This window comes from Rutilus rutilus (assembly GCF_951802725.1).
Source record: "Rutilus rutilus genome assembly, chromosome: 6".
NCBI classification, from domain to species: domain Eukaryota; kingdom Metazoa; phylum Chordata; class Actinopteri; order Cypriniformes; family Leuciscidae; genus Rutilus; species Rutilus rutilus.
Genome location: NC_140214.1, coordinates 36,868,733 through 36,895,855, shown reverse-complemented (window position 1 = coordinate 36,895,855; position 27,123 = coordinate 36,868,733). Strand labels below are relative to the sequence as shown.

General features: G+C 36.2%; 2 protein-coding genes across 2 annotated transcripts; one reads left to right on the top strand and one right to left on the bottom strand.

The window, feature by feature from the left end:
• Window positions 1-288: 288 nt before the first annotated feature.
• On the bottom strand, window positions 289-11,496 carry LOC311292150 (uncharacterized protein). The gene is made up of 3 exons (XM_084411693.1): window positions 10,936-11,496; window positions 7,278-7,446; window positions 289-2,556 (listed from the first exon to the last, which is right to left on the bottom strand). Exons 1-3 carry the CDS (start codon window positions 11,233-11,235, stop codon window positions 1,913-1,915), a joined length of 1,113 nt encoding a protein of 370 aa, XP_084267819.1. The 5' UTR covers window positions 11,236-11,496; the 3' UTR covers window positions 289-1,912.
• Window positions 11,497-11,984: 488 nt separating this feature from the next.
• LOC311291688 (uncharacterized protein) lies at window positions 11,985-19,891 on the top strand. Its single transcript, XM_084410873.1, has 2 exons — window positions 11,985-12,418; window positions 18,286-19,891. Exons 1-2 carry the CDS (start codon window positions 12,334-12,336, stop codon window positions 19,740-19,742), a joined length of 1,542 nt encoding a protein of 513 aa, XP_084266999.1. The 5' UTR covers window positions 11,985-12,333; the 3' UTR covers window positions 19,743-19,891.
• The last annotated feature ends 7,232 nt before the right edge of the window (window positions 19,892-27,123 follow it).

Here is a 27,123-nt window from a genome sequence, read left to right as displayed (position 1 = left end):
TGTAAATACTCACAAATGGGTTCCTCAAGGGAACAATCACTCTGTGCGGGCCTACGGGGCACAAGAGTTGCATAGCCGCTAGATCCATTTTGGGTCAAAAATTCTGTTATGGCTGCAGGAGGAGGAGACAAGGACGCGTGGATCTAAGTGTTGTTGTTGTTGTTAATCAAATTTAATATTCAATTATCGGAAAGCATAATAAATACCCTTAATTTCTTTACCTAGTCAGAATAACAAAATGGATTGGAAAAAATTAAATATAATTGTGAAGGAAAAAACAGACACACAGGGATCCATGTGCAGTTTATTTTGAAGAGACAAACGTTTTAAAAATCAGAGAGAACAATCTGAACAGGCAAACAAATCCAAATCACAAGGCAATACGTGGAAAAACATATGCAGGTAGTACATGGGTAAAACCACAGGTAAGAGAAACACTCTTAAATGCACTTAAAAGATACAAGACTTTGAAAGAATAGAGAGGAAGTTCAGGTCTTTGTACAGTGGCTGTTGTGAGGTTCAGGTATGATTTCGGTATTTTGGTGATCCTCCCTCATGTGGTGAGTGAGGGGTATGACCGGGGCATGCATGGATATTACAATATTTGACTGTTTAAAATATGTTTGTTTACACCAACAGAAAGCAGGAAAATCTATAGTATACAGATCTATATAATCTGATCAATTTATTACAAATACGTAATATCTTAAGTGCGACTTGCAGTGCAATGTTGAATACAATATACACAATATACAGAATACTAGGCACAGTATAAAAAGAAAACATAATATACACACTATTTACCATAACAGAAGTGAGGAATAATTGATGACAGGTCGTTGAATTAGAAAAATAAAACACACGAGGTGGTGATATGATGCGAAGCGCATTATTCTTTTATTATGTGCATTATTTTTCTAATAATTAAACGGCCCAGAGTCAATTATTCCACTTATACTACGGTGACCACACCTCAAAACATTGTTCAGATGATGTATCTCAAGATGTTTGTCAGGTTTTTTACCTTAAAACGCTCGTGTGTGGGACTAATTTCTTACACATCTCATCCCAAGTCTGCGTTGCTAATTCCAAGAGCTAGTAACGGAAACTTAAGCCACTGATAGCAGTCTAATGCAGTTATTGGAGAGAGAGAGATTAAGCGTGTGAATTACCTCAGTCTGTGCGTCTCTCAACAGTGTTCGGCACCAGCGTCTGCTAATAGCAAAACTACGTTTATCTGCACCTCGCTAGTGAGAAACGTCATGTAGCTTAAGTTGCTAAACTATTTTACTGATAAAATCGTCAGAGCAGCTCTGACAACACGCGAGTGTGTGTCTGTACTGTATGTGTGTGCGTTCGAGTGGGAGCGAGGAAGAGAGATGTACTTTTCCATAATAACTAGTAATTGCAAAATACATAAGAAAAAACGTAATTTTGTGGCAAAAAACTTGGAAATAATTGGTATTTTTTTATCCTATTGTTTACCATATTTATTTGCTCGGTCAGCGTCGTTGTGGGTTTAGGTTCTGTGGCCTGTAAAGACCTTTGAAATAACTGAAATCATTTGGCGAAGTGATATGGACCTGTAATGCGGTCGAGAGCTGCTGGAACTACTTTAGCTGTGCGTTTCCCTGAAAATAATTGCACACCTTAGAACGTTTGTCAACCAGTCAGAATCAAGCATTCAACAGCCCCGTAGTATAATACACAATATACAAACTGTACCAGTACATCAAACAGTTTCAACTGAAATGTTATAAAATAGACCACATATAAAAATACCTGGTCACAAAAGAATTCTCTGTGGACAAAAGATTTACAAAAAAGTTGATGAGTCAAATGGCAGAACAATAATAAATGTTCTTTTTGTAGTGAGGAAGTTTTAATAGTCTGTTGTTATAGTACACTGTGATTAGTGTAATGTAATTTCTGAATGCATTGTCATATGTCGTCTTATGTTACTTAGATGTTTGTAACTCTTTCCACACTGAGTGCATATGTAAGGATTCTCTTCGGTGTGAATCCTTGTGTGAGTTTTAAGATGTTCTTTACGAGTGAAACTCTTTCGACACTGGTGACAACTGAAAGGCCTCTCTCCAGTATGAATTCTCCTGTGTCTCTTAAGGTCACCTTTATGTGTGAAAGTATTTCCACACTGAGAGCATATGAAAGGACTCTCTCCAGTGTGAATTCCTATGTGATCATTAAGGCTTCTTTTATGTGTGAAACTCACTCCACACTGATGGCATGTGAAAGGCTTCTCTCCAGTGTGAATTCGTTCGTGATCCTTAAGGTTTCCTTTTTGTGTGAAACTCTTTCCACAATGCTGGCAGGTAAACGGCTTCTCTCCAGTGTGAATTCTTATGTGAGCCATAAGGTGACTTTTTTGTGTGAAACTCTTTCCACATTGAGGGCAGGTAAAAGAATTTTTGGGTCTTCTTGTTTGAGACAAATACTTTCCCATCTGTCCAGTTTTGAAACTATGAGGTCTGTGATACTGATGTTTCTCCTCAACATCATTCAGTTCTTGACCTTCCACTTTCACTTCTATGACCTCTGAAATGAACATGAAATGTAATTGTCAAATATTAATCAAAAGATACATTTTTTTTTATAAAACAGTTCATACACGGTGCAATTTTATGATTGATGATGAATTGATCAACAAGAACTGATCTTGATTAGCACTAACCCGATGGCACGTTTTGATTGTGTGCACAAATGTGGATAAGCAACCACAGGTAAACAGCTGTGTGGGCAAAATCTATTTCACGATTTTATCGATTTTGATGAAACGATATTGATTCTTAAATTCCAAGATCAATATTTTAGTCTGATGCGTGAACAAAATTTCCCCAAACATTGTTTGTAGCATGCCTCCAATCCAATAATTGCAATAAGATTCAACAGATTCTCAGCTTTTAAAGGGGTGATAGAATGCAAAACTAAGTTTACCTTGGCATACAGTAGTTGAATAACAGCAGCGCAGTGGGTAAAATGGCCATACGCAGAATCTCAAAATCCTATGTCACCTCCTTAATATGAAAATCTCAAAACTTAAAAACTGCAGCTGTAAAACAGTCGGATCTCAAATCAGCTCAGATGTGACGTAACACTTGGGGGATTTCCTTATTTGGATCTGGTCTGTACCTTTTTTACGCCCCTAAATTTGCATACACGCAGCCCACTTCCTGGGCCCAGGAATATCAATGGTGGTCGTGCAGTCAGACACAGTTTAGCCGGCGCGCTAAGTTTACTGTATCTGGAATGATCAAAAATGCTGCGAGTGCTTGTCTAATCGCACGACCCGTGAGACCGGGATGGTCATAAATAATATAAAGGCCTATTCCTCCCCTCACTTGAATTTACATGTGATAATACCACACAACAATAGCACACATTGTGTTTTACAGTGCTGATTCAGGCTCAAACATATATGGTTGCACACCTAACATCTCCATGGCTCACTTCCAGTGAGTGCTGCCAATCTTTGTAAGCCAACCAATCAGAGTGCAGCTCATCTAAATATTCATGAGCATGCCATAAAAGGGAAGAAAACCCCTCATTTCATTCTGGGGCTATTTCTCAGGTTTGCATTAGGGCGTATAAAAGAGCCACCCGGGCATTTTCAGCCCAACCAATGTTACATTCCCTATTTGGAAACCTTAAAGTCGCCATGAACCGCAAGTTACAAACGACTTTTCTCCAGTGTTGTGATGTATTTCCAAGTGAAACGGAATATTAAATTCAGGAGGGCAGGGTTTTACTTTAGCACTCCTCCTCTCCATCTCTCGCTCATAGCAGACTAATGGTTTGAGGGGAGTTGCCACGCCCTCGCGCCATAGCACATGACAGGAAGAGAAGAGAAGACGTTTCGAGGGGGGAGGGAAGGATAACATATTTGATTAAAGAATATAAGGGCACTAGCCTGACGTCGTCATACTCAGATTCTAGTCAGAATGTGAGTCTGAGACTGCTCCATAGAGATTTGATTATGGGGTGTGTCTCAACCGAACCAGAAAAAAAAAAACCTCTGCACTCAATTGGATAGACCTACAACCAATCAGAGCAACGGAGTAAATGACGCATGTTCTTCATTCATATTTTCAACCAACAAAATGTCGCGGCTCTCTGTTCCTCTTTTAAAATGAATGCGCTGTGAATATCTTCTATAACAGACGCGATGGCGGAATCTACACATGATTTTTAATAAACAAAGTTCGGGAGGAGCACGTACAAATAATCAATCCAATATCAACTTGTCATCAAACAATACCATGTCTAACGTTACCCTATCTATCAGCATGAGGAAGCATATTCACTCTGTCAACTTACCTAACAGTCCTTGACAGTTTTTCAGCATCCCTCCACCACCCCGAATCCTCACTCTTGTCTTGTTCTCTCACAACCAGGAATACGGGGGAGTATGGCTACCGAGCCCACAGCCCTCTCCTCGGACAGCACGTCATATACGCATTTATTCTATCGACTTATTTGTGTGAAATCTTATATACGCATTTATTCTATCTGACTTATTTGTAAATGTGAACTCGTGAAATCTCAATTCTCCAGCAGCAGTCGTCTTTGTTGTAAACTAATTCAAATCAAGCGCTCTTTGGTGACGTGGATGATTACGTTACCGTTGCTCATCTGTCCATCATCGTATAAAGCCCGCCCTGACAATTTGATTGGTCCGAACAATTTTTGTTCGGGCATAATAGCTCCTCAACGGAGCGAGTCCAGACCGAACTTCCCGACCGAACTTCCCGACCAAAAAATTTTGTGGGCGGGGTTCGGGCTGGCACCCAGGCTATAAGGGCACATGAATTAAAAAAAATTAATGAAGTGCACAGATAAATCATTTGTAATAAACACTATAATATTACATATAAAAATACGAATTGTAAAATTTTATTTCATGGCGACTTTAAGGAACAGTGTGAAATACCCTATAAAATCATTCTATCACCCCTTTAAATTAGGTCAATTTTATCACAATAATCAAACAATGAATGCCATTTTGACACACTCTTTCCTTATCATTGACAAGATTTTCCGGCAAATCTTTCATTATTATATGGTAGGACCAAATCTCCTGAAATAGTACAGAAGGTGGTCTCAACTCTGGCTATCAATAGGCGCGTTTCCATTACAGATTTGCACAAAACTTTTGGGTTTTTTTTTTTTTTTTTTTTTTGTCGACAAAAAACTATTGCGAAATGACAGCGTTTCCATTGACCGATCTTATGCGACTAAAACGTAAAAAAATTTCTCTCGCGATAAGTAAAATCATTCCAAAAACCATGGCGACGTTGGTAGGTTTATGTAGGCCTACTATATCCCAGCCACTGCACTAGCCATTATTATTAATCGAAGGAAATGTGTGAGTTTTTTCCAAGCATTAATGGTAAGGAACCAATTAAGATAAGAACTTAATGTTGGTAAGAACCCTAACCCACACCACACCTATTATACTTGTGAGCAAGCACATATGAGGTGTTTCTCCCTCGTATCTGCTTCGAGGTCTTGATTGTGGCATTTATTTGAGGTTTAGAATCCATTATTCCTGTAATTCTTTCGTCTTATATGAATTTAATAAAGAACTCTGTCTCGTATTCTGTCCAAACACACCGCGTCATCCACGTCAGGTAACTGTAAATGCGCAAAAACTGTTCCCATTGCAGTTTTGCGAAATATTTCTTTTTCGAATTGCCTGAAAAACCACCTCATGCGAGTCTAAAAACTTTTTTGCAATAAATGGGAGTTTTTGCAAAATTTACGTGTTTCCATTGGGCGTATTTTCAATTCGCAATTTCAATTTGCGCAATTTGCGCAATTTGAAGGGTAATGGAAACGCGGCTAATGTCTACTGTCCTGCAGAGTTTAACCCTATAATCAAACACACCTGAGCAAACTAAGACTAACTAGTCTTCAGGATCACTAGAAAGTCACATGCAGACGGGTTTGATCAAGGGGACATTTACTTGACACCATTGTATTATATATCTCGAACTCCAAACTATCGGCCACTGATCAGCGCTGCTTTTTCCCAGAGCATCGTAAGCTTAAATCGATCATAGAACGATTATCACCAATCAATTTAGGCTTACGATGCTTTTGGGAAATGCAACCCAGATCCAGATGATAGTCGCTTCGTTTCATTCAACTGTCGACTTGATGCTCACTCATTTTAATGATGCAAAAACTCACGCGTGAGCGGCGAATATGAACGCTGAACGGCAGCGGGCTAGATTAAATTAATGCACTTATGAGGTGTGTATAATTTTAACTAAATTACTCCAGCTCGATTGGGACTAACAGTAGCTGCTGTTCATTTCTCTGCTCTCGATTTTGAATCAAATTTCAATTAGATTTATGCATAGATTTTAAATATATGCATATATAAAATTGAAATTTGATTCAAAATCGAGAATCTGTTTTGAATCAAATCGTGTCCCCAAGAATCGAATCGTGGGATCCAAAAGATTCTCACCCCTACAGATAATATCCTGTCAATCAATAGGGGACAGAAAATGTGTCAAACTGCAACTCGTAATGTGTGTGAAGAAAATGTCAAATTTTTTTTGTCACAAAAATGTCTTGATGATTAATGTGACAATAACGTATTAACAGTTAAAAAAAATAGCAACGTTAAAGCAAGCTTTTTGACCCTATGAATCAACCCTAGTTCAAGCCAGGGTTGTCAGGTCAACGGTTTTCCCTACACTAAACATTATTTGTAGAGCATCTCCTATCCAATAACCATAAAGAGCTTTGTTACATCTGATAAGAAACAATGTCTCAGCTTTCAAATTCTGTCCATTTTATTAGGGCTGCATGATTTTAATCGAAATAACAATTTCCGCTTCTCTAAATTAGTTAAAAATAATCAAAGATTAAGTGCTTCATAAGAGGTAGCCAAATCAAAATGTATTCATTGGTTTATAAAGGTAACTTCTGGGCAAAGCTATTTAATCATTGTAGCTTTTCACCGAGTTCACTGTTTGCATTTACCATGTTTTTATGCAGAGTGTTTTCTCTGAAAGTGAAGAATTTATTATTTCTTTATACATTTATAAATATAAATAAGGGTATAAAATAACCTTCTTAAATAAGGGTCTATCAATACAATCAGCTTTGAAAAAGCCTTTAAACATGAGTCAAAAACATAATCAGAACTTTCTCTTTGTTCTTGTTTTAAAGCAGCCTAAACCTAAAGGTGTGTATGGAACAAACTTCACCAGGAAGTATATGAAGAATCAGGAATGGACACAAACCTCTTTGTTCCTCAGTATCTTCATTTTTTATTTTGCATGATTGTGGATCACTCATGTCTTCTTCATTCTCTTCTCTAATAAACTCCATCTCTTCTGTATTGTTCCCTGAAGAAGTTGATGTTTCAACAGGAGTTATTCCTGCTTGTTTGAATCCAAATGAGCTTTTTACCTGTTGGATGATGGGAATATTGTGAGTTCTTTCATGAAACAGAAGTTGCAATAGTCTATCCTACCCTATTGTGAAGTAGGCCTATATCCGAGTGAAATGGCTTCCATAATGTATGTCATTAATGTTAATCAAACAACAAAAGACAAAGAGAAAAATCACTCACTGCTCTTGACTGAATTACTTTTGTAACTTTAATATATGATTATTTCATTTCTGTGGTATTTCTTACTTGAACACTACAGTTAGACCCACCTGAAAAACGTGCAGTGCTGTTTATTCAATTTGTCTCTTTATTGTACTGTATTTGTTTGTGCTATTGTTTGTAATTTGTTTATTTGTTCTTAATTTATTAACGACTTTTTTTGTCAATTCGGTTCAAAGTTTGAAATCAAGCTTCCTTGTACTGTGTGAAAGCAATTGCAATGAAATTACCCCACTGTAAAAACACAAATCCATTGAGTGGAACATTTAGGTGAGATAATAATTTCTTTTAAAGCTATGTATAAAATGTAATGGTAGTGCAAATATAATATTAGGCCTAATTTTAATAAACAGAATAATAATCTACAATAATATTCAGATAAAACAATAAGGCTAGCCTACATTTTATTGATGGGGGCGATAGTTAAGTACCTAGATAATGGGTAGAGGGGCTAAACAGAGGATTTATGAATTGCAGTGAAGTGACTTAAAGGGTTAGTTCACCCCAAAAAATAAAAAAAATAAAAAAAAGATCCCATTATTCACTCACCCTCAAGCCATTGTAGACTTTCTTCTTTCAGCCAAACACAATAGGGGTAATATAAAAAAATATCCCGGCTCTTGCAAGCTTTATAATGGGAGAGAATGGTACATTAGATTTTGATGCATCCACCCATCATATAAGTAATCCATTCGGCTCCAGGGGGTTAATAAAGGCCTTCTGAAGCTCAGTTACCATTCACTCCCATTATAAAGCTTGGAAGAGCCAGGATATTTTTTAATATAACTCAAGATTGTGTTTGGCTGAAAGAAGAAAGTCATTTATACACCTAGGATGGCTTGAGGGTGAGTAAATAATGGGATATTTTTTCCATTTATGGGTGAACTAACCCTTTAACTGACGCTCATAGATCACATGATAATGACAACATGACGAATGTACGTCCAGTTTATTTCATACTACACTAGGGCTGTGTTCAATACTTCAATGCGACGGTGTATTGTCACATACTGCTTGTTGATATGAGTATCGATACAGCTGCTTCTGTATTGATTCTGCAGCAGTGGATGTTGTGGTTTCAATCTTTATGAGAAATCACTTCTCAGAGATCTTTGATGCCGGAAATATTAGACTTTATTTCACAAACAAAGCCGAGCACCTCCTGCAGAAAGTCGCTCCAGCTCAGTGGCCAGCTTCTCACATATATCTCTTTCAAAAATGGTAATACATTCTATAGATATTTTGAGAACTCTTTTGTACCATGTGACATCACTGAAATAGAATTCTCTGTTGCATCAGCATTATGGCCGTTCAGGCTTCCAAAGACACACACAGAGAAAGGAAATAATAGTGTACAAATCTATAACTAAATGAATTATTTTCTAAATAATAAAATCTTCAACATGGGCCGCGCTTAATTTCTCTTAAACTCCTTTATACATATTACCCATGTAATTATTATCTTTACATTTAATTGTGATATTGATATATTTTGTACATCTTGTGGTTTACATGTTAAAACATTTTATAATTTATTTTGGAGTTCTCCTCATTCAGTTTGTTTTTTGCCAGAATTATGTTCTCTTTATGAGAATTCTATTTCCGATTTAGCAATCGGGTGTTTTTTGTAAATAATTTATGTATTTGTTTTCTTAATTTATTTATTTTCTACTTTTTGTAGATAGGTATTATGTAAATATGTTTATTAGGGAAAACTGATTGTTTATTGAATAGTGGAGAAGGGGTAGGTTTTAATAAGCTTATGCTTCATCCTACTCCTTTTCGGACATGTTGGTTTCATATTATTATTATTAATTGTTTGGTTTGTTTGTCTTTTTTTCAGTTTACTTTCTTTTGTTACTTGTTTTATGTTTATGTTCGAAATAAAGCATTCATTCATTCATTCTCACATCATACCCTGCTTAAAAAAAAATATATATATATATATATATTTTATTTTTTCCTCCTGTGACAAATCTTATCATAAGGAATATTACTTAATTTATCTGCTACTTCCGTTAGCTAAATTTAGTATTCATAAATGTACATTTTGAGGAAATATGCCTTTGTTTTTAAAATGTAGTAAAATGTGTTTCCATTTGTAAATATCTTCATATTTTTATTTATCTTGTAAGTTTGTCACTGTTTTTTTTTATGTATTTATGTATTTTTGTTTATTCAATGTACTCCCCTGACTGTAGTTGTAATTCTTTAAAACCAATAAAAACTCTATTTTCTACTCTAAACTACTAACTCTAAACTCTAATATTCTCTATTTAATGCTATTTTATTGCAGCAAGTCGTGTTAATGGGTAGTACAATAGTTTACTGTTAGTTCACTTCACACAGCATGAACTAATGATAAAAAAAATACTTTTAAATTTTGAAAATATATTAATTCATGTGTAACCATACTGTAAAAACCATACCATTTTACTGTATTATGTGACAATATTATTTCTTTCAAGTTCATATGTTGTTACAAAAACAAATGAAATATACAGTATGGACATTTATTTCATGTCAAATTTAATCATTATAATCAAACTAAATATTTTATGCAAAGCCTAGCTATATTAAACCACTAAGACATCTGACAACAGAACAAGCATGACGGAGAAAACGGCAAGTTGTCTGTAATATTTCTGTCATGGTGTGCTGAAATAATTTATATATTAAGTGTTTATCTGCTAATATCAACATACATTTCTCATTTTATTATCGAAGCTTTAATTTGTTTTCACACTATATTTTATAGAATATTTTTTTTCTTTTGGTCAGTTCAATTACTTTTCGGGTTAGAAAGTTGAAGTTACTGTATGCTTTATATTTATTATTAAAGAATATAAATTATGAGTGCTCATACGTTTTTTTTTTAAATAATTTTTCTCATTCTTCAAAGCAAAGATATTTTTAATATTAATCTTATTAATTCGATTTTCAGTGATGACTTTCTGCATAAATGCCATTGCACTTTTTTTTGTATAACGTTTTTTTTTTTTTTTTGCTGTTTGTACGTTTATAAAAAATATTATTTTAGCTATATATTAATTATATGTCTTATTGGTTTTCATATAGAGAAATGTCTTTATATTACATGTTTATTTTGAATGTCATATAATTAAGTGCAAAACATTTTACATTAAATATGTCACATGCATACTGTCTTTAAGTACTATTTAAAACTATCACCATCATATACATACATCATATATAGTGAGATAGGTTAAATAAAATGTAAAGATAGGAAATAATAATAATTAAACAATTTAACAACAGTTGCATACCTCATTTGGCTGAAACAGCACAGGCACAGCAGATGATTTCAGAAGTCGTCTTGGCTTCCCCTTCTCCGGCTCGTAATCCTCGGAGGAGAAATGTTCACTGCACAGCCTGGATCTCTCGATTTTTGCCATGGGTGTTTTTACATCCCAGCGAACCGCGAGCAGCCACAGCTTCAGTCGCTCAGGATCATTTACAGGGAACTGGTGAAATGTTAATCTTCCATCTCCCGTTGATGGCGGCTCTCGTAATCTTAAGACTTTATGTTTTCTGAAGCATCCTGGATAGACGCACGAACGCACCATTTTAAGACTAATATAAATCTACAGTAGTGATGGACACTTTTGAAACACTTCTTCATGAAGCTTCGAAACCTTTACGGATCCTTTGTTTCGATTCAGTCAGTGGTTCGGAGCTTCTATCAAACTGCCAAAGTCACGTGATTTCAGTAAACGAGGCTTCGTTAGATTTTACTTTCAATAAAACATTTGTTTTTCTAAAATATGTTTTTATGCATGTTTGGCCTGTTTTTTTGTTGTTGTTGCATTTCCACTGTTCTGACCAGCAGGGGTCACCAGCGTGTTGCGTTTCGAACCAACGCTTCGAAACAGTGAATCATTTTGCGAAGCAATTGGTTCAATTGATTCGAAGCTTTGAGAAGCTTCGTTTCTCCCATCACTAGCATTATGTCGCCACAACACACATCAAAATAAAAGTCTTCTTTAAATATGTCCCTGCATATTTTTAATTCGGTGAGATGCTTATTTAATATAATTACCAATGTATTCACTGGAGTGGTCCATATTCACGGCATAAAGCATAGAAACACAATTTGCATAATAATAATAATGATGATGTAATTTGACAAAATTATTAATGCCAAAAAACGTATTTTAATTATACTTAAATGTAGTATTCTGCGTGGAGCCTCTTTTGGGTGGAGTGTATTTTCATATGAATTCATATAAATCGATATATGAATTCTTGTGACATACATTTCATTATTAATGTACAAAGTAGAAACAGCGTGTGAACGAGACTTTTATTTTGGTATGTGTTGTGGCGTCATAATTCTGCACCAGACTTGGTGTGTTTGCTGAGATTTGGCAGAGGACAGGTTTGTGGTTTTCAACCCGAATTTAAGGGGTTTAAAACGATTCAGAGTTGGGGGGGTTTCTACGAAGTATTTCAACAGTGTAATAGCGCCATTTAGCAACAGTAAAGATAAAGCAATGGTGCAACATTGAGTGTATAAATGATGTTTAAAGCGCATCCACACGAGTTACAGAAAGACATGGGTGTTTTTCCAGTTAATTATTCTCATCATCTTTAACATGACAAAGCGTGAAAACAAGTAGAAAACACTTAAGGTGAAACAACTAAGATCTGCTTGACATATAAACATGGAGTTTATTAAAGAGGAGAGTGAAGACATAAGAATTCCAGAACCATGCAGAGTGAAAGATGAAGATACTGAGGACCAAATAGGTTGGTTTGCACTTTCATTTCTTAGTTTTTCCTTTAAATAAATTAAAAAAATATTTTAAGATGTTTACATCTATGAGATGTTTACAGTCATATACAGTCATATAGGGCTGGTATCGTTCTCAAAAAGTCAATATGGATAACTTGATTTTGATACCAGGTACTGAACGATTGTTTTTTCGATACCAATTTTATAAAATCCGGTTTAACAAGATTACACTGCATATGACCTAAAAATTTGTTTTTGCAGACTCAAAGATTCATACATAAAAGTCAGAATTACTTCCTCCACATTCAATCAAATTTAATTTCCTACTATTTCAGATAGAAATGTAGTCTCGCGTTGATTTGCCAGTCGTGGGTCTTTCATTCTGAGAACTCTCCTCGTGTTTACATAATGATGCATTTGAAAGTTAATGACCAAACGTAGGCTATCGTTATAAAAGCTCACAATGCTGTTTTAGATTAAATATAATGTGGATAACATGTGATAGATACATTTTCGTCTGGTTAGATAGGCTACTGATTAATAATCACTCAAACCCCTTTATCTTAACCACTCTTCTTAACCATCGGTCTCGCACATCCGTCATGTTTGTAGTTTAACACTTTTTATTCATGTTATTCATGTAGTTCTAATCGAATTCTCGTCCAACGTGCAATGGGTTGCTCTCAATCAGGGATGGAAATTAACTTTTTTGTCCACCGGCCACTGTGGCTGGTGGATTTCAAAATCTACCAGCCACTCAATGTTTTTACCAGCCACTTTCTTGTTTTTAACCGACAATGTGTAACTGCATGTGAAAATGAATACTACAAGATCTACAATACTTAAGCAGTTTATTTAATCTCAAGTCTCAATGAAATACTGACATTTTCTCTTTCTCTCTTATATATATTTCTCTTTTTTACCTGGATGTGGCATTTGAATGATTCGTGGTCTTTTATGGCTTCCAGTTTTAGGTTTTTAGTCCCAACAATGAAACTAGGGCTGGGCGATATGGACCAAAAGTCATATCCCGATTATTTAGGCTGAATATCGATATACGATATATATCCCGATATTTTTTCCGCAAAGTGAGAGCAAATGTTTAGTCAAAGTCAAAGCCAAATATGATATGTCACAAGTAGTTTTATTGAAACCGGCTATTTCCACACACACAAGTACTGTCCCCCTTTACTTAACATAAATTGTAAGAATATGACTAATAGTAAAGACTAGTACTAATAAATAAACATTAGGCCTATGCTAAAGCTATTAAATAGCAGTCCCAAACTATTTTTTGTTAATACAATGTTGGTATGAGCCACTAGAGTCATTTAAAAATATAAAAAATAACACAAAGAAAAATAAAGTGGCATTTTGGGGTTAATATGGAAACGACAGTTGCCATGGTGAATACACAATATTAACAATAACTGTTAATGAACCATGGAAACTGCTCCTGGTGAACAGAATGAAAATCATACCTGCATTACTTTTATTTTGTGTAATTTACAACGTAACGGCGTTGCATGCTCGTAGTTTCTTGTGCACTTTATATACAGTGAGGCGATACACAGCGCGCGCCGCCGCATTTGCGCGTGCAATTGAAGAGTGTGCGCTCCGAGCACAGGATAACGGCTGACGTGACAGGACAAGAAAGTCCGTTTTTCTGAGGTGAAAGACTTTATTTCAGCGTACACTTATGTCCTCTAAAAGTGTCCGCCGTCTGTGTGAAACAGTATATTTTTATTTACCCGCCACGGTGGCTGGTAGGTGAAGCGAGTTTACCCGCCACAACACAAAATCACCCGCATTTGGCTGGTGGCGGGTGCTAATTTCCATCCCTGCTCTCAATATTAGCCGTTTGATAGAGCACGGATCTGCACTTCGGATTCTAACTGGAAAAACTAGGCCATCCAGGTATCTTTGAAATACTAATTTCAACGAATTGAGACACAATAATTCTAATTTTGCATACTATTTAGGACGGATCGTATGCTAATTGGGACGCAGCATATGTTTGTGTAACGTCTTCCTCTGGCATTCCGAATGAATGAACATGAGTGGAGGAAATTCTCCCACGCAGTTAATGCAGCATGTCAAGCACAAAATGGGATAAAACCACTGATTTAGAGAACTGGATTGCTCATGACGTCATAAACCATGAAGCCACCACGCCACCATATTGGTATTCCCTAGTAAGCGCTGCTGTTGAATTAATAGAAAATTATATGATTTTACTGAGAAAATTTTACTGCCGTTTTTACATCTAAAGTCTCCCTGTACATTCTTACAACGCAAACGTCCTAAGCATGTAAATTGTTATTTGTTTAAAGTTGGGAATTTCCCCTGCTTATTAAAAAGTTTTGTTCATATTCAGTACAGTAGTGAACATCAGCTCGGCAGGCAGACGAGACTCTTCAGCCATAAGTATTATAAATGTCAAAGTGCACATTCTGAAATCGGGATTAAGATTTATGCCTTGTAACCTGAAATCGCCTTGTACTGTTGTGTTAATGTATTTGTGTTGTAGGATTGTTTTTTTTAAAACAGTAGGCTAACTGCAATGATTTCAACAATGATTTCGTTAATAGCAGGCATTTCGAAGCAGTTAAAAATTTAAACAATGGTAAAATTAATAATTAATTCAACAACATAACACTCTACTCATATGGAAACTGTATTTCTAGTAAAACGGCACAGAATTTGAGTCTGAAATAGAAGTTGCTCAATCAAGAAATAAAATACACGCATTATAATTTATTCAGACAAATAACACTGACTGCTTTATTTCCAAGATGATGTATGGTAAACTTTGAATTATATAGTGCAATATAACAAAGGCTTGTATTAATATTTATTGAATAGGCTCAATTCAAACCAATTTCTGCCACTAAATATAGATATATGTTCATGATTAATATTTACTTCATAACGTACGTAAAGAAATATATTTTTGTGTTAGGGCTATATCAGTTATCTGTGTCAGAAGTGTGCAGTAGACACAACCACATCCACGATTTCAATATATGACTTATCCTCTCTGCATAGGCCATAAACAATACAGATAACATCTGAAGTAACAATTAGTTTACATCAGGGCTCTGAACCGGTTCAAGGAACGAAAACGAAAACCGGAAACGAACTAAATTTTAACAGGAACAAAAACGAAAACGAAAACAAAATCAATTTTAATCGTTCTGAACAGAAACGTTTATTTAAAATGACTATTAACCGGTTAATAACGTTATTTTATCGTTCTCTTTAATATTTTAATTTGCCATTGACCAATCATGAATTTAGTCAAAGCGTGACGTTGACGCATTAACGAGTGACGTTGACGAGTGAAATGCCCGCGCAGCAGTCATCGGCAGACAATCTCTTCGGCATAGGCTATTCAAGAGAAGCACACCTTAAGAGGAGTGAGTGTACTTTTAAGTCTACTGGGCAAGTGTTGCTCTCACTAACCCAGATTTGTACAAACTTGCTATGAATGTAATTGCACTACCGCGCCCGCGGTAACGCAAGTCAGCGTAGATTGCGCATTTTCATGCCTCAAGTAGCCTACATTCTTTCCTCACTGAGGTCTTCAATGAATGCACAGGTATTGGAGGACATTATTTTCATACGTTTAAACAAGCAGTAGCCTACGGACTTTAAGCTCAAGTAGTTTATGGATTTCGTATAAGTACTAGCAAGTATCGCACATTTTTTCTATAGTCTTTCAGTTTCAGATAGCCAAAAACAGGACAGGTCAATGTTTTCTTTATAGACTTTTAATGCTTTGTATTAAAAATAGAAAATGTGTTGTAGTTTTACAATGTTATTGCATTAAATGATTGTGCTTTATTAGCAGACTGAAATTGGTTAACGTTATGTGATGCAAGGATGTGTTGCGCAGTGTTTGCTTTGAAATTAGCAGTTGACGGTGCATTAAAAGAGCAATGATCGTCCAGTTTATATAGGCCTACTTTTTATTCATGTAATTTCTAAAACAATTCGTGTTGCAAAAAAAAAAATATATATATATATATATATATATATGTGTGTGTGTGTGTGTCTGTGTACAAATAATTGTATCACTCTTCTGAAAAGAATTAGGCATAAGAGTGCCAATTTCGATTGTCTAACGGTCCAGTAAAACAGGTCAATATTTTTCCAGCTGTTTATGCTTTGTAATTAGTACAGGTATTTCTGTAATGGTTTTAACAATGTTATGAAATAAATGTTCAAGTTTAATTATCATGTGTTATCTTATTTTTGAGTGAAAATTAGTCTTATTTATACATATTTGTTTAAAATATAGGCTAAATTAAAATAACGTTATTAACCGGTATTTTATCTAATCAAACCGGTTTCGGAACGGTAATGTTTAACGAGGAACGCAAAAACGGAAACGTTAAAATATTGATTCTGCTCGGAGTGAACCAATTGAATTTTTTTTTCGTTTTTAAGCCCTGGTTTACATACAGATATAGTAAAACTAATCCTGTGAAACGGAGACGCTGCAAATCGGGTGACAATGGGTCAGTGTTTTGGCTGTAAATCAATGATGTCCTCTGATTTAAAACACAATAAGCAATCCAGTCATTTATATATATATATATATATCAGTGGATAAAACATGCTTTTATGTGCGTTAAATAATGGCGCAAATACCAGTAAATTGACTAACATAAACCTTAAATAGTTTACTTACTCTTCTCCCATAATTTTTACGTCTGAAAGGGAAACTCCTACAAATGCATATAAGTAGGACTGGGTATCGTTCAAAAAATGTCGATACCGGTTCCTGAACGATACTTTTTTCGATATCAATTTGAACAAGATTACATAACACATTACCTCAGAAAAACTTTGGTTTTATTTTTTCAGTTTGACTCATGCTCACCAAAGCTGAATTTGTTTGATAAAAAACACAGTAAAACTTGTAATATTGTGAAATAGTATTACAATTTAAAATCTGTTGTTTTATTTGAATATATTTAAAAATGTAATTTATTCCTGTGATGTCAAAGCTGAATTTTCAAAATCATTACTTCAGTGTCACATGATCCTTCAGAAATATGAAAACAGTTTGCTGCTTAATATTTTGGAAACTAAATTTCAAAAGAACAGCATTTATTTGAAACAGAAATCTTTTGTAACATTACACATGTTTTAAGGTAACTTTTGATCACTTTATTCACTAATTCTGACTAACCAACAAATGTTTGAACAGCAGTGTACATTCAGTAGGTCATTATTGCAATATAAACACTGTCAGAGTGATCAACAAGGTCGAAGACGGAGCAATTTTCTGCTCTTATGTTTACTTCATCATATTTGTCGTAGTACCGCTCTTTGCAGCAATTATTTTACCGCAAATACGGCATTGCGCGCTGTTGGCATTGAGCCTGGAGAAATGTAGCCACACTTTTGATCGACTTTTCCACATCTTTAGGGGGTTGGGACGCTTACACATTCACGTGAGCCACGTCTCTGGGCGTGACCGCGTAAACTATTGTTTTAAGTGCTAATTGGCTCACTGATGTTGACGAGTTAACCCCTTAGGTATCGAAATCTGGTACTGAACAACAAGTCTAGTATCGAGGCAATTCGGTCGGTACCTAAAAAGTATCGAACTCGGTACCCAGCCCTAGCAATAAGTCGCAAAAATAACTGACTCTGTGTCTTTTCATCACTAATTAATCACTGCATGTCTTTAGTAAATCCTGACAGTAGGTTTTAACTCCAAAAGAGGGTTTATGCTCATGCAAGCTGTTAGTAAATCTGGCCCCTAGTCTTTAGTTATTTGATGTCTGCTACTGTGTGCCATCACCTCTATTTCTTGTTTCACCTTTCAGTCTTGAATTGATTTGACCGTTTATTATGTTAATTTTAGACCTGTTGCTGCTGAAAGAGGAAGGTCAAGAACTTAAGGAAGTGGAGGAGAAAAACCATGATTTCACAAGTGGAGAAAAATCTTTTAGTTGTGAGGAGACTGAAAATAGTTCCTCTCAAAAAAGAACTCAGAAAACAGGATCATTCACTTGCCGTCAATGTGGAAAGAGTTTCACGCGTAAAGGACACCTTCATAGTCACTTAAGAATTCATACTGGAGAGAGTCCCTACACCTGCCAACAGTGTGGGAAGAGTTTCAACCAGAAAGGTAACCTTAAAAGCCACCTGAGAATCCACACTGGCGAGAGTCCCTTCACCTGCCAACAGTGTGGAAAAAGTTTCACTCAAAAAGGAAACCTTAAAAGCCACATGAGAATTCACACTGGCGAGTGCCCTTTCTACTGCAAACTGTGTGGGAAGAGCTTCACACACAAAGGGAACGTTAGGCACCACATGAGAACTCACACCGGAGAGAAGCCTTTCACATGTAATCAGTGTGGAAAGAGATTCTCACAAAAAGTAACCCTAAATGGCCACATGAAGATTCACACAAGGGAGAACTGTTTCATATGTCACCAGTGTGGAATGAGTTTCACAGACATGGATCACCTTAACAGGCACCTGATAACTCACACCGGAGAAAAGCCTTTCAAATGCCCTCAGTGTGGAAGGAGGTTTCGATTAAATAAAAACCTTAAGAGTCACATGAAAATCCACACTGGAGAGAAGCCTTACATGTGCCAATACTGTGGAAAGACTTACGCACACAAAGTAAATCTTCAGGTTCACGTAAGGCTTCACACTGGAGAGCGGCCTTTCATTTGCCCTCAGTGTGGAAAGGGTTTCACACACAAAGGAAATCTTAAGGGTCACATAAGACTTCACACGGGAGAGAGACCTTACACGTGTCCCCAGTGCGGAAAGAGCTTCACTTATCAAAGAAACCTGAAAAGTCATTTGCAGATTCATTCCGGTGAGAAACTGCAATGCTCTGAGTGTGGAAAGAGGTTTTCGGAGAGGATCAACTTCATAAATCATATGCGCATTCACTCTGGAGAAAGGCTGTTTAGTTGCGATCACTGTAGTAAAAAATTCCTTTTGCCATCTCACTTAGAGATACACCTGAAAAGTCATGCTGATGAGAGACCCCATTTGTGTTCATTGTGCGGAAAGGGTTTTAAATTGCTCGGCAATTTAAAATCGCACCAGAAAATGCATAGCAGTGTGAATGCCTGTTCCAGAGCAAGCTACTTGAAACGTCACCAACAAATCCTTACTGGAGAAAAAACAGACAAGGTTTCACTTAGTGGAAAGCTTTTCACTGCTTCAGAGACTTCAACACAAGCACAAGAAGGTGTGTGTGCTGGAGAAAAACTATACAACTGCTCTTCTTGTGGGATGAATTTCAGCACATCCATTTATCTTTTGGCTCATAAAAAGAAGCATTGTCAGACGTAGTCATAAAGAGCAAAGCTCATTTTCAGGTAAATGGTGTTAATTAAGATTAAAAGGTGTTTCTCCCAAAAGAGGCTCATTTGATTCAAGTTCTATATTGGAAGCTTCTAAGAGGTTAAAATATTAATCCAATAAACTTGTCTGGCTGTGCAATACCAAAATGTTTGATGGGATGGTTTTTGTGCATGTGGGATTGTGGACTAGCATTAGTGTGAAATTAAACAAGGCAAATTATGTAGCAAATCTCATAATGGTAATTTTTTTAATAACTTATTTACAAACAAAAATAAGAATAAATGAGTTAAATTTAAAATAGATAAAAATTTTATATATATATATATATATATATATATATATATATATATATATATATATATATATATATATATATATATAAAAAAAAGACTTTTTTTGTTTTCTTGGTGATTTAAGAAGCACTTTGCTTTTGGTAGTTTGTGAAACAGACTTGACCTCTATGTTAAAGTACTGTAGCTAGGTGATAGTCGTTATGTTGTAATTTATATGAACTACATAACAGCTAGCAGATGTTCAGTTAAGCCAGTCTGTCTGCGTCCTGACCTGGGCCCTGGTATGTACTAACACTACTTTGCACTTAGACTATCAGCCAGATTTCTAGAGAGAAACCCATGCCTTCCCAGGAGGGATGGAGATGTCTCACTTTAGCTAGTCAGGTCTACCCCAAAATTATCTATGAATCTACCCTATTCTGTGGACACCACTTAGGGGGTTTTCACACTGCCAAATCAGAGTGATTCTGATTGCACTAACTCTGCATTATTACTAGGGTTGGGTATCGTTTGAATTTGAACGATTCCGATTCCGATTCCAATTCCAATTCCTTGTTTCGATTCCGGTTCTTAACGATTCTCGATTCCGATTCTTTTAAGAGGTAGGGTCAAAAAAGTTTAGATTCTATGAATTTTTTACTTTTTATGAACTTTACTATGAATTTCTCACAGGGCTGTTTTCAACTACAGTACAATATAAATATCAAATCTATTTTAAACAATTTTTTTAGGATATTTTACATGAGCTAGCTAACCAACGGTCTTTCTGAAGGAAATAGTCTGACCTAAATGGGCTATCAGGTAAAATAGGCTAAATAAGGTTGTTTACACTCATGTGTAAATGTGTTTTCATCATTTATTTATTTATTTTACGTTCGCCGGCATCGCGCGCAGTTTTCAAACGAACGAGCAGAGGACGAGAGAATATGGTTGTAACTTGCAAGATACCGAAGAATAAGAAAACATTATATAAGTACGTTTTTAAGGTTTAACGTCAGGGTTGTTTGCTCTGAATACATTTTATGAGGCACTGTGAGTTAATAGGGGAACGTGAGTAAAATGAATCCGATCGCTCAAACCACTTCAGGAGGTGGCCTGGGCCGCATTCCAGACGAAACTGGACAAGTGTAAATGCATCTGGTTGTTGAAACCACATATGTAAATTGTCCTCCTCCCAAAAATGCAAAAAATAAAAATAAACGTGTGAGAGCGTGTTATAGGCTATGTAATGTAATAGCCAGATACGACGATACTGGAACACGCGCGTCACCGCAGATGAGAAGCTGAGCATCTATTCATCAAGCCAACGTGCAAACTATCGCAAAGTAAAGTGAAAGTAAGTCGCAGACGCTTAACACACAATCATCATCATTAAAAGTAAAGAAAGAAATGGTCTTACCAGGGCTGTTGCCACTCTCTCTTATTGCGGTCTTTGATTTTGAAATTAGCTGATGATCAATAAAATGCAGCTCATATCTGTTGCTTTCAGTGACGTGCACTCCGTTAAATCTACATATAGCGCGGGAATTGAAGATCGGATTTAAATCCGTTTCGCAAAAACACATTTATGTGACCAGGTGTAAATGGAATCGTTTTGATAAATCAGATAGCTATCCAATCTGAGAAAACGCATGAAGTGACCAGGTGTAAACAGCCCCTAACAGCGGTGTCTTCTTCCGGCCGGCAGACTGGGAATCGAAACTAGGAATCGAAATTTAAACTTTTGAACGATTCCGGGAAAATCGCAAAGCTAGTCCCGGTTCCAATCGATACTCGATACTCGATACCCAAGCCTAATTATTACACTGCAAGAGCACTCTCACTCATATCCAAGGTAAATCATCATCACTGTCATCGGCTAAAACGCATGCAGGTTACTTTATTTCCTGAACAAGTGTGCACCCGAGTCCGAGTTAGTTTCACCTTCACACGAACAGTTCCAGTGCAACCGAACTTGGATGTATTTTAAAGAGTTTATGCCGCAAACTTTATATCCTTCATATACAGTATACTTTTGACAACCCAGTGTTTAGTTGATCCTGAGAAGCGCTCATTGTCACAGCTGTAAACTCGACGGCATTTTTTTTTTCCATGAGGGGGTTTGGCATCACAGCATCTTTGTTTCCAGGTGGACCGTTAAAGAACTCAAGTGGCGTACCGCATATCTGTGAGGCCCCCCCGCAAAGAATGAGATGGGGCCTCTCCAACCAGCAGTGATGTAATGTATTAAAATGTGTTGTGCACCTGCAACATAGCATAGTACTGAGTCTGTCTCTCCCATTTACATAAACTGATTTAACGGTGAATCATGTGGTGAATTATCATTGCATTGATGCATTTGATGTTATTATTGACTAATATAGGCTATATAATGTATGAGTAGTGATTTTGATATCGCTTTTTATTCAGACTAAAATCCCGACCAGAATAATATTTAATTTCCGAACGTGGAGGCAAAAGCACCACTGTTCCGATTTTAGTTATTTTAGCAATAGCAGGAAGATCCTTTAACAGTAATAATCCACAAACATCTGTTATAGGCCGCAGGTCTACATGTTTTATTTAGCGACAGTAAGCTAAAAAAAGTGAATGTAATGGCCAACACGTCTCAGATCAAACACTGGCCTTTTGGCGGCTGCATATATGAAAAAAAAAAAACACCTAACCCTAAAAACATTCGAACAAAATGTTTCTCAGCTGTTTTTGTAGTATTAGGTGTCCTTAATAACATACTAAAAGTTTACCAAAGTTTGACCACTAGAAAGGTGTAATTTTCAAGATGGCGTCCAGTATGGGCAGGAAGCCCTTAAAACATCCTAACTCCTTCATTATTTGACCTAGCCAAGTAATCTTGGTGCCTAACCCCATGTTTTCTGGGTCTATGAATCCATTGGACTTGTCTATATTGCACTGACATGATTACATAGTTATGGAATACATGATTTTGTGAGATTACTTTAAGGTTTTATCTTGGTTTGGGGTGAACCAGAGATGTAAACGATTTAGCCTATGTCATGTAACTCCTACTCAGTACGTGTTTTTGGACACACACCCTTTTTTTGCTAAAACACAGAGTTGACATTCAATGTAAAAGTTATTGCAACCCAAAAGTAACTTAAATTGGAGTTGTATAACTTTGATCATAAACAACTCTGAATTAGCCCGAAGAGAGGCCTGTGTGTGAACCCTCTAAAATGGTCACTCATTTCAATTTGAATAAGGTAATACATATGTAATGCATCCTCTATAGATGTTTTTGAGTGTAAAGGTGGCATTATTCTTCAGCCGCTACTTCCTCATCCCAAACAAGGATGGGGCATCGTCTGAATTTTTCCCTTTACAAAGGGAAGTTAAAGATGCTGACGTTGGAAACTATCCTGCCACAGATTCGAACAGGGGACTGGTTCGTCACCGAGGACCTGAAGGACGCCTATTTCCACATCCAGGTCATTCCACGGCACAGGAAGTTCCTCTGGTTCGCCTTTGGGGGAAAGACGTATCAGTATTGGGTCCTTCCATTTAGTCTTGCTCTGGCTCCGTGGACGTTCTTCAAGTGCATGGATGCAGCTCTGGCCCCCTTGAGGCTCCAGGGCATCCGTGTGCTAAATTAACTCAAAACAGACCAGCTAATCCCTGCAGTCCTTTGCAGAGTGAGGGAGTGTGGAATACGCCTCCTTCTGGTAGCCCCATTCTGGCCATCCCAGACGTGGTTCTCGGAACTGAGCTCCCTGGTGGAGGGGTCCCCTTGGCAGATTCCTATCAGGAGAGATCTGCTGTCTCAGCTCCAGGGGAGGATTGGCATCCTCGACCCGAGATATGGAGGCTGTTACTTTATTTTCCTATTATCAATGTAAAGCCGCTTTGGAACAATCTACATTGTTAAAAGCGCTATATAAATGAAGATATGTGTATGAGCGCGTCCCAATGAGGAAAGAACTAGGCAAGAGTGAAAATCTTGCTCTAATTAAATGTAAATCGCCCTGAATTAAAATGTAAAAACAGATCAAATAATTTATTTGTCGAAATGTTGCGATATTGTTTAATTTAACTTCATAATTATTCTATAAATGTTATTTAGTTTAACAGCAGCATGAAATACCCACTGTGGTAGGAGATTTATTTGAATAGCCTAAGTAAAAATAACCACCCTCTGCTTAATTCACAAATTGCACCCTGGTTTTAAGGATCCAAAGATCCAGCCCGACTGAAAGATCCCTGTGGAATTTAATATTGAGTTGAATTTTTTTTTTCATGACAACAAATGAACATGAGTTTGAAGTTTGTATTTCGTTTTGCTTGGAAAAAGCTGGCCTAAACCGAAGTAGCGTTTTAATTCAATTAGCCTATTGAAATAATGAAATATTTAGTTAATAAACTTTTTTATGACAGAAATATTACTATGCTATATGTAGCCGAAATGATTTAATTCCTTCATTATCAATACTTTATTAATGCTAATCTCAGACACTCCACTCTGATAGCCTGTGGGGGGTTTGGAGGGGCAGTTCAGTGGCTTTATCTTGGGGGTGCAGAACAATAGCCTATAGGTGTTAATGTCCCATCTTTCATATGGAGAGTCTTGGATACCCAGCCTAATGATACAGAACTGGCAAAGGCAAAATTCCTTTCAGGATAAATCTCTCGATGTGTCCAAATAGGCCTTAATAATCTTAATTAAATTATAAATATTGTAGCTAATGTATTTAAAGGTCCAGTTGTTTCAACTGGTTTTGTAGAGTTTTAGACTATGTGAGCAGTGTATGATTGTCAACAATCTGGCCTCATCTAAACATGAACTGTTGACGAAACGCGTTCATGCCAACTAAACGAATGTGAGTGAGCAGCAGATACAGAGCTCTTTAATTCGCAATCAACCTCGTTTTATTGTAAGGTGAATTCAAAACGGCATTATTTTTCTTTTAAAGCAACAAAGGCTAAATAATTTGTTACAGTTGGTTTTTGTAATTGGTGAGGATGACACGCAGCGAAACATACAGTATTATCAGCTGTATGATGTGTTTCTACCCTGAAACATTTAATTCCAATAGAGACCTGGCGCGTACAGTGAGGGAGACAAAAGAAACTTGCTAAAAAGAGATCCAGCGCGTCTGCGAGAGAGAGGCAAAGAAAAACAATCGATTTAATTTATGTTGCTTTGTAGGCTACTATTTAAATTTTTTACTGTTTTAATTGTACACAACAAAGCTGCAATTTCTTTGTCAATACAAATTTAAAATGTCGCAAGAATAAGATTCTGTATTTCTCATTTTGCATGGCAAAGTGAAATGCTAAACTTGACTTGTTTTAAACAAGTCTCGAATGTGCAATGGGGGTTTAAACTAAATTCATTTTACTCTTCTTTTACATTTTGTCTTCTTTTACATTTACATTTCATTGGTTTTTATATTGAAAGCAATTCTATTTAGTTAGTGTTATTTTTTGTAGCCAAGTCAACAAAATCAGTCTTTTTTTCTGATTTGTTCAATGTATGGATCTGTTTTGAAAAATTTGTTTCATTGCTAGGGCCGGGTATCACTGTCAATCGTCAAAATTTTGTGAATGATTCACAAAACAGTCATTTAGCAGATTAAAGACGAGCTTCATCATCTTGGTGGTTCTGGTGGATCGGCTGATAATCTGCCTTCAACAGCACCTTTGGGTTTTGTCGCACGACAGAGGCTCAACTGGAATGTAGCAAATTTATGTTGTAATGTGGCATTATTAATTAAACAAAAAGCTTGACTTTAATAACCTATTTAAGCATCAAGAACGGTAAAACATAAACGCTGTCGGCCAACATCGGTTAACAGCATGTAGGCTACAATATTATCATCGGACAGACAATGAATAGGCTAACAAAGCTCCGAAAAGTGTTTCGAATCAATAAATTAACATTTCAGAAGTTTTTATTTTTGAAAAATAGCATATTAAAATAGAAACAAAATTATGAAGATGGGAGAGCTGAGATTCAAACTCAGAACATTTGAAGCACCACGAGACACATGTTGAAGTGTTGACCACAGAGCTATCGAACGCTGTCTTATGAGCATGAGCTTAACGTCTTATGCTTACGCAAAGCCTCATTGTTGTGACATTTTTTATTGCAATATTTATGTTGAAATGTTTTCATTATTTATTAAAGAAAATGATGCTAATCATAACAACCTACTGTAAACCTATTTAATTCTTAATTAATCCTAAAACACAGATGCTGCCGACTAACATCAGTTAGCAAGTCCTGACAATGTTTTAATTTTACGATTAATTAGTTTAATTTATTTCACTGTTATGTTTCAGTTCATAAATCTAGGCCTACTAACAAATTAAAGTAAGTATAAGACACATAACCTTTACATGCCTTTCTAGCTATAGAAAAACTGGGCACACAATGTTAACGTTTAGCCTACTTTGCTTAAACATGATGCAATAATAGAAGCCTACATTTGTTTCAGTTCAAGTCCGTGATTGTATCGCCTCTTAGCGGTAAAAGGCAGCAAATACACATCCCCAATTTTACAGTATTATTCTAGTTGAGTACCAACTGCTGATGTCATCATTAATTAACAGCCAACATCACCTGATGTTACTCTGTCTTGACTTCTGATGCAGTAAAAGTGTTTTTCTGAACACACTAATACAGAAAAACTAATAAAACAATAAAGAGTCAAGTGGTCAACTATTGGAAACACTGATCACCACAACGGTGACTTCAAATGTTTGTTCCTGCTTCAGTGTTACATTTAACACTCAGTAGTGCGGACACATATGAACACTGAGCGGTGTTTGTTAAACAGAGGATTTTGCTGTGTAGCATCCAACCTTAAGACAGTTTTAAGCCAGAAAATTAGAGATAAATTATATTTAAAGGACACTCGAAGAATGTTGTTCAAAGAATGTTTATCAAATAGAATGACAATATGTATGTAACATTTTTTTGAAAGTGTTTAATTCTATCACTTGCATAACCTTTATAAATTTAAGAGAAAAGTTAGGAACAATAACTTTGGGACAAGCTACAAAACTTCAAAAGCTACAAAACAGCACATACAACCTTATTCATTTGAAGATTTATGTCT